Source organism: Corapipo altera, unplaced genomic scaffold (genome assembly GCF_003945725.1).
Source record: "Corapipo altera isolate COAL_440 unplaced genomic scaffold, ASM394572v1 78, whole genome shotgun sequence".
NCBI lineage: Eukaryota > Metazoa > Chordata > Aves > Passeriformes > Pipridae > Corapipo > Corapipo altera.
Window position 1 is genome coordinate 8,758,455 of NW_020884904.1, and position 12,688 is coordinate 8,771,142.

At 40.9% G+C, this 12,688-nt stretch overlaps 1 protein-coding gene across 11 annotated transcripts in view; it reads right to left on the reverse strand.

Annotated features, from left to right (window-relative positions):
- The window catches only part of BRSK2 (BR serine/threonine kinase 2), a 312,908-nt gene that overhangs the window by 27,732 nt on the left and 272,488 nt on the right, over positions 1 to 12,688 (reverse strand). For 10 of the 11 annotated variants that reach the window (XM_027651234.1, XM_027651231.1, XM_027651232.1 and 7 more), the window contains 3 exons: positions 8,129 to 8,189; positions 3,648 to 3,855; positions 2,537 to 2,585 (listed from right to left, as the gene is read on the reverse strand). In XM_027651234.1, coding sequence (XP_027507035.1) covers positions 2,537 to 2,585; positions 3,648 to 3,855; positions 8,129 to 8,189 — 318 coding nt within the window. Of the gene's footprint in view, positions 1 to 2,536; positions 2,586 to 3,647; positions 4,261 to 8,128; positions 8,190 to 12,688 lie in introns of all 11 variants that reach the window. The other variant, XM_027651228.1, reaches the window with a different exon arrangement.

Consider the following 12,688-nt stretch of genomic DNA (forward strand, 5'->3'; position numbering starts at 1 on the left):
TGGTTTTGTTGGCCCTTCATTTATAGGTCTCTTAACAAGCCCAGGTAAGAAGGGGCCCAGAACATAGGGTGGTTTTTTTCCTGTTCAGCATGGTCTGGAGTCTCCAGAATCCAGCTGGGCTCTTTTCCTCGGCAAGGTTATCACCCGTAATACTAACTCTGGATGACTCACTGATAGCCTGGGCTATGCTCCAGCTTGTAAATCACTGGAATTCACTAAATAATTTTGCTGGTGTCGCATAAGATGGAGTAGATGCCAGTGGCCTCTCCTGTTTCTGTAATGAACAGAATTAAGACATAGCACACAGGCCCTGGCTTCTACCCCTGAAACTGGCAGAACTAGCTGTACTCATACACCTGGGGAATAGGCCCACTGAAGAAGAAGAAGGGACAGCTTTGGAGTAAAATGACGCAATAAAGGTTTTTCTCCTCTTAGAGAGCATTAAGTGCTACTAACTTGGGTTAAAATGTGTATGAACCAATGATCTTTAGCACGCTGAATGAGATGCTCTAGCATCTTATGAGATCAGGCTGTAAGCAGTACAAAATGTACTTAAAATAAAGAATCTTCTCTTATCATGGCAAACCTCTTAAAGGGGGAATGAGATAGGAGATGTGTGGGGGAGGTTGGGTATGCAGATTACACTAGGGAATCTAATCAGGTGCCCAGTTGATGAGAAGCAAAGAAATTAGCATGCAAATGGAAGCTGGTGCTTTATTACTTCACACTGAATTTCTCACTGCCATAATGTTGTTTCTTTTCCTACTTTTGGAGTGTCTTGACTACACTGCCTTCTGGAGAGCCTCACTGTGTTCCCTCTCTATCCCTGAGCACACGGATCTGTAACCTCCAGAGGTTTACCTGCTTGGCATAAATAACAGCATTTCTACTTAAGCAAATGGAGCTTTGCAGTTTAAAGCAGATGGAGCTAAGTCTCTTTAAATGTCATCCCGAACACATTTTCTAGGACTTTTTCACATGAGAAAGAACAGCATTACCCAGACATGTCAAAGTGTATTACCTAATCATCAGGTTTGTTAAATGAATGGCAGTCATCGCTGTACCAGACAGAGCAAGGACATGTATTTATCACTCAACCCATGAGGTCAATACAGCTCTTGCTAAGGGTATCTTATTTCTTACAGAAAGAAAGAAAATACTAGAAAAAATAAGACATGGGAAAGTGGACACTGAGCAACAGACATCTATCGTTAAAATATAATCCAGTTCATTATTTTTTATGACTTGTGTAGCCCAATTGAACTCATTAATTTGGCAATTATACAGAAAACAAAAAAAGGGCCTTAGGCTTTGACTTGCATCCAAACTGCCTCACGTGACAGGCACTTCTCTACATCAGCTTTTAAAGAGTGAGTGGGAAGCAGAGAGGGCAATAAATTAACAGGAAAACTTCCAACAACTTACACACAATGAAGAAGAGAAATTTAATTCTAAAATGTTTTCTGTTTTAATGGCCTTAAAAACATGTGAGATGAGAGTATTGTATATTTCTTTCATAATTATGTGCTAATTTTATGAAATTCTCCCATGCCTCTCTATTAGTAATAGATGGATTTCTGTTACTAACCTTTACTAATCCCTATTTCTCCCTCTTCTGAAGTCTTTATCTCTCTCCATTATGCAGTACTGCACATAGAGTGCACATTTTACACCAGATAAATACCAGGTCCGGGGAAAGTTGTTAAGACAATACCACAGTCACCAATTACAAAACTTTGTGCCCAAAATTTTCATCCAAGACTCATGAATATTTCATATAAACATCTTAACAAGAGGCCAAATTGCCTTGGTTGGCAGGGTAAGTCTATGGGCATTGGGTGCACAAACACAAGCTGTGAAAATAAAAAGGAATAATTTGGCATCTGTTGCATATTAGGAAGTGTTTGGAGCAGCACTCTGGCAGGGACTTCCAAACCTGCCATGCAGTGACGCACATTTGTGCAGTGAAATGGCTGAAATGTACGTTGACTTTCAGGAATGAGTCTGGTGAATATGAAATAGCTTCTCCATGTCCCAGTGCTGCTGCCTAGAATTAACACTGCGTTTACTATCGCAGTCAAATATTCCTCTGAATCATCTTAGCAGAGGCTTCTGCATGTTATCCTGAGGATGCACTCTCCTGTACTAAAGGAGGACTATTTAGTGCATAGTTAGTGCCAGTATAAACCACTGATTAGCCTCTCCACACCTGAAGAGTGATCTATTTGACAAGCAAATGAAAGAAAAGAGAAGGAACATGTTACAAACCCAGCAAATTCAGCAAGCCATGAGAAAACGAGGTGGTTACTTGGAGACTGCTTCATCACCTGTTGACCCCCACTGCCATTTCTGAAGTATAGATTTTATCCAGGGTCCTTATCAAAAGAATCATTTAACATCTCTACCCCACCCACAGGAGAACAGGTTACAGATACTGATCTAGAACAGAAATATGTCAGCCTATGACATTGAGACAAGGAAATGACATTGCTATGTGGTAGAAAAAAAAAAGGTAGTGTACTGGCAAATTACTTACTCTGGGGATGATTCTGGGGTTAAATTAGACATCTCCTCTGGTGTAGGTACTGCCCATGCACATACAGATGAAGAAAGGGAAGGAGAAAAGAAATTGATGATTCAGTACACCTTTCATTTTCTGCTTGTATTCCAATGAAACAACACTGGCATTGCACTCTTGCATTTGCCCACTGCCTCTGCAGACTGGTTCTGACATCTGAACACTGGTCATATGTCTCTAGATCACTGCATCTAATCAAGTGCTGCATTTCAAGGTTCACTTCACCCTTCCTTAAATCATTATGCAATCTTGCACTGGCTTCAGACCCAAACACACTGCTGCAGTTGTCTGCAGTTCTCTGACCATCTCAGAGACAATCTCCCTGACCATCACAGCTAACTATTTCATGGCTGTGAGCTTCCTTTACCATGGGATCACATTCCAGTACCCTGCAAAACAACATGGTATTGGGATAGCTGCTGCTGATGTCCAAGGATAATGCATGTGACTTCGGGTACTCTTTGCCTGAATAGAGAAAGCCACCTGGAATTTGGGGAAGGAAATTTTGCACATCTCAACACTCTAGAGACTTTGAAAACTGAAGTAGGCCAGCAGATATGAAGACACTGATTGTATTAGAGAGATTTTTACATCAATTACCAAAGGCGGTAAAAGAAGCATTAACCAAGATCAAAAAAGTTTTGCTTCAGAAGGACAATTTTAGCCTACTGCCACTGGCTGTCTTTTTTTCAGCAGAAGGCTCAGCCTGTGGCTGTGGAGAGGCAACAGAGCACAGCCACAGGGGAAATGGCAGAGCTCTAAGTTCACTTACAAAACAAGTGAAGAATGTGAAGATAAATTATTCTTGTGGTCTAAGAGCCACAACAGAGATAGTACGAGCTCTATGCATGGAGTATGAAGAGGGCTCAGGAGATGCTCTTGGAGCAGGTGCAATGGCATGACAGAGCCTGCTCACATGGGGATTAGGGCTTGGCTGATGCTATCACTCTCACTTTCATGTCAATACTCAGTCCTTGGCAGATGGAATTTGCACAGCCAGACAGGTATCAACTTCCTGATGAACAGCTGCCCAAATCAGAACCACCTGTATGTTTGGGTGGGTACTCACCTTGTAATTTCCGACGATGGAAGCGAGGAGACCCCAGGAAACTATTCTTGATGGAGTTGAGCCGTGTCCTCCATGGCATTCCTCCAATGCTGGGGCTGGATGGTGGTGTTGGGTTGGGTGTGCCTGCTGGGCTCTCCTTTGGCGTATGAACAGGTGTCCCCTTGGGGGTAGGGAGGGGACTTCCCCTTGGAGAGGGGTGAGGGGTGACCTGTATGATGGGGATAGATTTGGTGCTTGGGTCAGTACTAGAAGGGAGCAATCTAACAGGAGACATAGGGTTGGTCTGTACTTTAGGAACAGCCAGCTGTGGGTTAAAGCCGGCAGCAGGCGAGCGGCCCTGAGCATTCTGCACAGGGTTGTTCTGGGAAGAGGGGGCGCTGGCATTGCTGGTAGGGAGTGGGTTGGATTTAGTAGACTGGAGTGGTTTTTCAGCCAATTTGCTCTTGGATGGCAAAGTCTGCGTCTTTGGGTTGGGCTGAAGTGCTGGCTTTGGTTGGAGTACATGTCCAGGCCTGGAGGCGTTCCTACAAGCATCAGGGTCCAAGGAGACTTGGGGTCGGGGAGAGAAAGGGAGGTCGGAGGTCTGAGGGGGGATGAAGAACTTTCTGATAGGCTACGAGACAGACGCAGAGTGTCCATGCACATCAAAAACAGTGAAATACGCATAGAGCGGGCGAGCAGAGAAAGGAAAGTCAGAATAAAATCCATCCGAGTCACAAAGATGCACCATGTCACAAGGAGACACAGGAGATGGAGGTGAAGGGGTAGTGGGGGGAGGGATTTTGCAAAGAAACGAAAACAAACAAACAAACAAAAAACAAAAAAAAGACATGCAGTTAGCTGGGAACACAGCATAATCAACAACAGCAGCAGCGGCAGCAGCAAGAACAACAGTGTCATAACAGGCTTCATCATATTAACCAACCACGTGTCAGCAAAGGAAAACAACAGAAAGAAAAGTACAACAAAGGAACAGTAAAATAAAATAAATTAAAAATATAAAAAAGGAAAGTAACTAAGAAAAAAGAAGAGAGAAATGCCATCTCTCTGGGATTGTTCTGATTGCCCTGCAGTGTGAAAAGCACGATGCTGTAGGGAGGTGAGGAAGGGGAAGAAGAACCACTCAAGCCACAGACAAACTGAGATGTGCCAAGAATGGGACCACCTCTTTCAGCTCCATGTGCCCATGTGCAAACCCAGTAGAGAGATGAAACTCAGAACAGGTGTGTGATACATAGGGAGTGGCAGGTGATACACAGAGTTACTGCACACACCAGTCAGAACCTCTTTCCTTCCTCTTTACCCCTGACTGGCTAATGCACACCTGAGTTGCAGCCACCCATTGCAGAAAGAGGAGGAAAAGGGAGAGTAATGCCACCTGGGCACCCACTCTCCTCTCCTGACCTGGAAGGTTAAATTTCTCCAGCATTCACTTGGAGGCTTCAGAGCATGAAACACCACGAGAAAAATTATGAACTCAGATTGGTGTTTGATTTGTAAACTGCTACAGCAAAAACTTCAGTGAGGCCTAGCAAATTTATTTATCTGGGAAGAGATGATATTTTCCATCAGACTTTATGCTTCTCCTGCAACATCCCTCATCGCATTGAAGGACAGCCTGATAATTGGAATTTCTGTCATAAAGTCTCAGCAATATTTGCCATTAAGTCTCAAGTCTAAGAAGAGGGTGAGGTGAGCTATTGTTTTGTAAGACACAGTTTAAAAAGAAAAAGACAAGCCAAGTTCATAATCCATCACAGAGGTATCAAAATGAGATTATGATTTTTTTTTTCTGAAACAAGAATATTTACACATATTAAGAGGCATTTTGGGAAACCATTCATACGTTGACAGCAAACAGCAATAGACAGACTTGGAAGGGTAGAAGCCTTTTAAAGGGATATTAGCAAGCTAAAAATCACATTTAAAATAAAACAAATGTCCTTACAAAACATTGCTATTAACACCTTAGATTACAAGTACTGGAAAAATTGTAAAAATAGAAATCGCTATTCGAGATATTTAGCTTTGGTCTATACTTAGATTATTATTTCTATAAATTATTACCTATGAAAAATTATATATCACCATTATTATTATCCATTCTTAACGCCTAAAAGCTGCAATCAAGCACTGTCCAGACATACCATGTACATGTAACCATGCCTCAAATTTCAGTCCCACGTAAGCACACTTACTAGTGAGTTTACTTCCTGAGTTTGATGGATTAGCACAATGTTGCTATACTTTAAAAATTGCAGAAATTTATATTTAAAGCTTCATTCCTGAAATTGTTTGCATTAAAGCTTTGTAATTACTTCAAAGAACTTAAGAGTTAGGCCACCAAAATTAAAAAAAAAAATCACTACATCAGAACATTTGTATTATTATTAGGATTGTAAAGCTAAACTAAAATCATGTTGGTAAATTCTGATTGCCAATGGGAAACGATAGGGAAAAGATGAGGAAAGTGGTTAATCTGTGGAAGCCACTACCAGCACCTGAATATTAACAATTTGCAAATGACACCAATGGATAAAAGTCAAAGACTGTTGATTGCAAATGTCTCCTTGCAATTTTTATATCTTATGTGTGTGATGGTTTGAGAAACAAATATGAAAGAAACAAAAGTCAAATTCAACTCCCACTTGAGCCATTAGGAATCTGAAGAGGCACCCTTAATTACCACATTCCTAATAATGAAATGAAGAACAAGATTACGTCTCTATTTCAGCTGGTGCCATGGGGAACACCATTAACAAGATCTCGTGAAATTTGAGAACTTTTAGTTGCTGTTGAATGCAATTCCTCATAGAACTGAACCTAAGCAATGCATAAAATGAAATATGCATTTGCTTTTTGAAGTATGTTCTCTTTCAATAATCATAGATGCATAGGCAAGGACTTTTAAAAAAATATGATTTTTATTCCATTATTTCCTTTTAAGCCTCAAATTTTATCTGCCTTAATATATCATTATGATCTGCTGAAAATGACATTTGGTTGCTAAATCCCTTTGAAGACTATTTAATCAACTGCCTATTAAGTGATAATGGTAAGATACAGCAACTATGGAACAGATCTTGTCAACCCTATTCTTTGATGTAGTCCTACTGAGACGTCAATAACTGAACCCAAGAGATCAACTGATGACATCAAGATTTAGGTTTGCTGCACAGTGCACAAAACTGTTTCTGTGCTCTTTTTCAGGACATTTTGCAGCAGCATAAAAGTCCTCAGACCTCTGCTTCCTTCCACTGACAACCAGGAGCCCCAGTGCAGAAAGAAAGAAATGGATCTTCACTGGTTCCTGGCACTTTAAAGGCACAGAGGAGATCACAAATACATTCATGCCAGTTGCAAAACAGGATAACAATTGACAGGAACCTAGAATATCTTTCAGAAAACAGTTCAATCAAGCAAGGTGTTGGAAGCTTTACTAGTCTATAAACTTGCACCTGACAGTGTGTCTTCATTCATAAGAATTACACAGAATCTTACTGGGGAATTATAATTTCAAATACCTGGAATACTGATGTTATCTTCCTATAACTAAGAGTAGATCCATAGGTGTATCTGTACCCTAACACATGGAATATATCCATTTCCAACGGCGGATAGCATCTTCTCATGAAGTCATGAAAAGTATGTAGAAACTCTCCAAGGACTCTGGGCCAGACAATCAGGCAACATGGATTGCCACAGCCCTACAGACTCCTTGATGAGGTCTAGACTTTTGTAAGCACTGCAGTCTTAAAGACATTGTCAGGCACTAGAGATACTCACTTTAATCCCTAAAGAAGTTAACAAGAAGATGGAGGCCCCTGTCAGTGCACTCAGAAACTCTGAACTTTGCAACATGTACTGTGAGGCGTGTGTTGTACTAGCTAAGTATCAGTAAGTACCAGTATTTAGTTGACTGTATGATTAAAAAGGGCATGTGAATGTACCTTATTTATAGGGGTTTGAATGTTCTTTACTCATCCTAGTCAGTCAACTTCTTACTTTCCTTTCGAATTTGCAAGCCCCCAAATTTGTATAATTTATTTTCTCTGACTTTCTAATACAAGCTATTCTGAGGCAAATAAAAGACAACCAGCATGGTTTGGTGCTCTACTGAGACCTAATTGAAGACAGCTGTGAAATGATTCCTGATTACTCGGTCTGAAGCCACACTGTATGCAGACCTCAGCTGGATACGGCAGTCTTTAGTCATAGCAATGTTATTCTGTGTCCTTATGAGACTGAAAAAGGGCAAGGGCACAGCGAGATCCCTGCTAACAGTGCAGGAAACATGTATGAGAAATTCTCTGCTTGCATTTGTAAATAACATTTCCCTCACCGTCCATGAAAATTTATAAGCTGCCAAGGAAAAACAAAACATCCCAGCTAAGAGCCACAGCTCTGGAGCAACAGATGCAGAAAGCATCAAGCATGTGTGAGTGAATTGGACCAACAGATCTTGAAGCAGCACCACTTACCCTTGGACTGCTGAGAGGACTGGTGGAGAGCCCAGATGATGCTCCGCTGATTGACCGAGACCTGAATGGACACAATAAGGAAAACATCTCTCAGAAAACTCAGACAAGTAATAACCCTGATCACCAGCCACCACAGGCACAGGCATGAAGTGAGGAGGAGGAGGGAGGCTGTCACTGGAAAAGCACACAACTCTTTCCTTTTCCTTCCTTTCACTACTGTCACATTTTTCAGTTGTGTCCCCCCCACCAAAATCAAAGAAATGCTGTTGCTCAGGGAGAATTCTATTAATCCCTTTTGATTAAGGCAGTTGCTACTTTCTTTTTGGTCATCAAGCGCATGGAAGCTACTACATCTGACCTGTGCAAGTTGAACTGCTGACTTCAAAAGGACGGTGAAGACATTCATATTGGTGCTGAGAATTCTGTTTTGCACAGACCCAGTGATCACAGAATGAGACTTTCTTTGTTACGAGCAACATGGAAAAGCACCGTGTTCACAAGACACAAAGGAAGGGGATTATTCCAGATAATAATTAAAAAACAAGTCTCCTTGACCCAAGCACACAATCATTTTTTATGTGATGACTTCCCACTGAGATCAAAGATCACATTGGGTTAACCCTTTCCAGCTTCTCACTGATGGTTTTCACATCTTTGCTCTCCAGCAAGATTTCTTGCTGCTGCATTAAACAAGCCAGGCCTTCTCAATGGATAATCAGTTCTGCTTTTGTTGATGACTTTACTAATATCAAGATAACAGCTCAAGTGCCCTCAAAAAGAGGCCAGTCAAGGAACAGTAAACTGCCCTATTTGCTGACAAGGTCACCTATACTGTACTGCTCTTATGCTCTCCAGCAAAGGCCACCGATGAAAAATATCAGCTACTGACAATAAAATGTGCAAATGTGCTATGCTAAACATGGTGAAAGAGCAGACAGGCCAAATTGCACAAACATTTCAGCAGAAGTTTCTAGGAGGAGGGCTGCCCAGCAAAAAAAAACCCCACACCCTGTGTGTGACTATACATGAGTGAGCCCCAGAGGCGGCTGCTTTCTATCCTTTTCAAACACAAAGCTGAAGACTGAAACATCTTATAGGAAAGGACTTGGCTAAGAACCTAGTTGTTCAACAACCACCAGGCAACAATATGTCAATACAGCAAAACTAACAATGTTTCACGTATAGTAAGAGTCATGAAAGCAATTACTTGCCTTCAGGTAGCAAACATGAAAAGGTGAAATTCCTGTATATGCTTGGAAAATGGAGTGCATGGGTATATGTGTATACATATGTGTCTGTGTGTGTACACACGTATATATTAAAAATTGATATAGGTCAGATAGCTGATGTCAGCTTATACATAAAAGAAATTCAGACCATAAACTATGTCAGTTTACTCTCTTCTGCTGTAGAATAAAACAAAAACATCTGTTTCTCAAATGGTCTCCCAACATATATTGCTAAAAATATTTGAGCAGAATTCTTAAAAAATCTGTGAACAGCAAAAGAGGAAGATTTCCAAGGAAAGAATAAGCTACAACTGAACACAATGGCATGTTCTGTTTTCTCTGTTTGTATCCTCTGCAGAAACTACTCACTGACAGTTTTCTTTGTATCTCATTGCAGTTTGTTCATCACAGTAAGTAGGTGAAATGCAGAACCCCAGTCTCGGCCAGATTAAATATAGATTGGCACCGTGAAAATATCAGGCACTCATTCTACGGAGAAACTCCCCACCTAAGTTTCTCTTTGTACCCTGCTGCACTCTGCCCATCACAGTGCAACAGTAAAAAACTAGAAGCTCACTCTTGGCATTCTCTTGTACTTGATTAAACCTAAATTTTCACCATCATGATCTGGGGCACTCATAAAGGTTTATGCAAAGTAATTTTAGGGGAAGAACCGTCTGCTCCACTTTTGAAAGGTTACTTTATGTGCCTTTCCCCTAACTGAAGTAGCTGACTGCACCACAGATGTGTTGTGCAAATGGGGAGTAAATTAGTTAAAAATCTTCCTTGCATGAATCATCAGGAAAAGCTTCTTCCAAACCATAAATTACAAGAGGATCCTATAGATTATCTTGGACAAATGTGGAAGGCATTTAGGTGCCCAGAAATGCAGTTAAACACCAACTTAAAGGAGGTGTTCCCACCAACTCTTAATTGTGGTGGGAAAGTCCTCTCTGACACTCACCTGAATTCCGGGATACTTGATTAAAAGTTCCAGTCTGCTATTTCCTTTTTGCAATCAGGTGTTTCCAACAGTCCTGAATTCTCCCTTCCCAACCCTATTATCTCCTATTTTTTTTTACAAAAATGATCACACACATAGAGGGCAAAATATGGCAGGCCCCACCTCCCAATTCCCAGTTTCTTAGCAATATTTGAAAAATTGTTGTTGTGTACTGTGTTTTCATCCAGCCTAGGAGCCTGAGGCAGAGGACATAAGAGAGAGTTAGTGTGAAATCCTCTTGGAAATGCATTCAGTATCCATATGACTGCTTTCTTTCTGCTGCTGATTTACATGCAAAATAAGTAAGAAGTAAAGTACGCCCTATAGCAAGTTTCAGTTTGTCCACACTGGAAATTGCATATAGGAGCAGTCAAAAGATTTTAAAGAAACCTCTGTTAATTTTAAATGTTGAGGTGAAAAGAGAGCTGCACATTTTCAAAACTTTTCCTCCCTTACCAGAAAGTGTTGCTATGGGATATGACACCCAGACTGAGGAGATCTTCCTTGCATCACTTTCAATTTAACAGATCTCCCATAATGTACCTTTATAAATGGGACATAGTTTCCAAGCTGGCTATAAGAACTCAGTACCCTGGCCTACTATGTGGTTCTATACTCCAGTACAAAAATGCTAACAGGCAAAAATGACAGATTTGTCCCTCTCATCAAGATCACCTTGGCTGAGCAATGCTATAATTCAGTTTGTAAAAAAACCAACCACATGCACTGCTCCTGTATCTCAGAGTCAGGGGGATAGAACTCGGATAGGGCCAAAAGAAAGTAATGAAAACATTGCATTATGCTGAAATGCTGTAGTGAAAGAACAGAGAATTTAAATTTTTATCCCTCTCACAAGAAAATGAAAGTTTGAGGCCCTACCAGCAGCACATTAGTATGGCAGACTCTTATGTCGTATGTGTAGAAAGAGGAAAAAAATATGACATTACCTTATCTCCACGGCTATGAACTAAATTCATTCAGTGGGAAGTATCTGTTAGTGAATAACCTCCTAAGAGTCTTTAGAGGCATTAAATGTTATTGGAATTATTAAATTTATAATTATTCCAAGAACTTAATACTAAATGCAACCATCTCGGAAACTATGAACATTTTGTATGACTCATTTTGCTCTGTGTTTTGCATTGCCGTATGCCTGCACACTAACTCAATAGAAGTCATCAAAACATTGTTGAAAATACAAGCAGAAGAATCAGTGCAGTTGCTCAGACAAAGAGCATTCCTTCAAACACAACTGCCACATTTAGAGACTCAAGGAGAGACTCTTTGGTCCCTTCCCTGTGAGCAAGTGACACAGTCGTTTTTCCAAGCCTGCAGGGAGGAATTAAAGAAAAACCATAAGGGAGCTAGACCCAAGGTTTAGGAGGGGGAAGATGCAGAGGGCATTATAAACATAAGGTGGACACTGAGATCATTGCAGGCTATTACTCTCATTCCACAGACTGACAATAATCTGGAGATGTCTGAGCTATGAAAGAGAGAGGCAAAGGACTGAAACAAAATGTGCATGTGTGAGCTGTAGTTTGCAGCTGTGACGATACCTTATTCAATCTATTTGATACTTCAAAGCATCGAAGTTAAAAGATCCTTCATTTTAAAGCATTTTTTTACTCATTTTAGCCAGCTGCTGTCAAAGAGGAAGCTGTGCTAGGCCCAATTCATGTCAGATCAGTGTTCTCTTACTGGTGAAACTGAGGGGCTGGAATCCAGTTTCCAGCTGGTTTCAGAGAACTGCAGAATTTCTTGAGAGCAGTAAGAGCGCTGAAGCCTGACACTGCTGAGGTGTAGACGGAGAAAAACATAAGACAGAAAAGTGCAGCTGACCTGGTAACCATATTACACATACAGCACATGCACAGAGCATCTCTACATAGCCCTTCTCTCAGATTAGTTTTCAAGTGCTTTAAACAGTGCATCTGCTCGTACACACCAGCAGAGCATAAAGGCTTCACAGCCACATTTAGGTCGGATTCGGCATTTGTTTCTTCTTTGATAACCATTTCACAGAATTTTTTCTTGCAGTCAAAGGGGAGTTTGGTGCCTTGTTGCAGTCCCAGCAGAACTTGCTTTCATAACACAGTTTTACCAGGATGCTGAACACAGCCTCTTAGCTGGTCAAGCTGGAGCCATGCTTCCAAGAAGGGGAGCCAGCGGCATGCATGCAGCATGCAGTAATGCATCAGAATTGTGTCCCTGGGTGAAATGCCTTAGAAATTTTGAATTAGTTTCCATGTATAGTTTTGAAACTCATTTCAAAAAATATACAGCCATCCTCTTATTTGCTTCAAGCATAAATTGGGTGGAATTTGA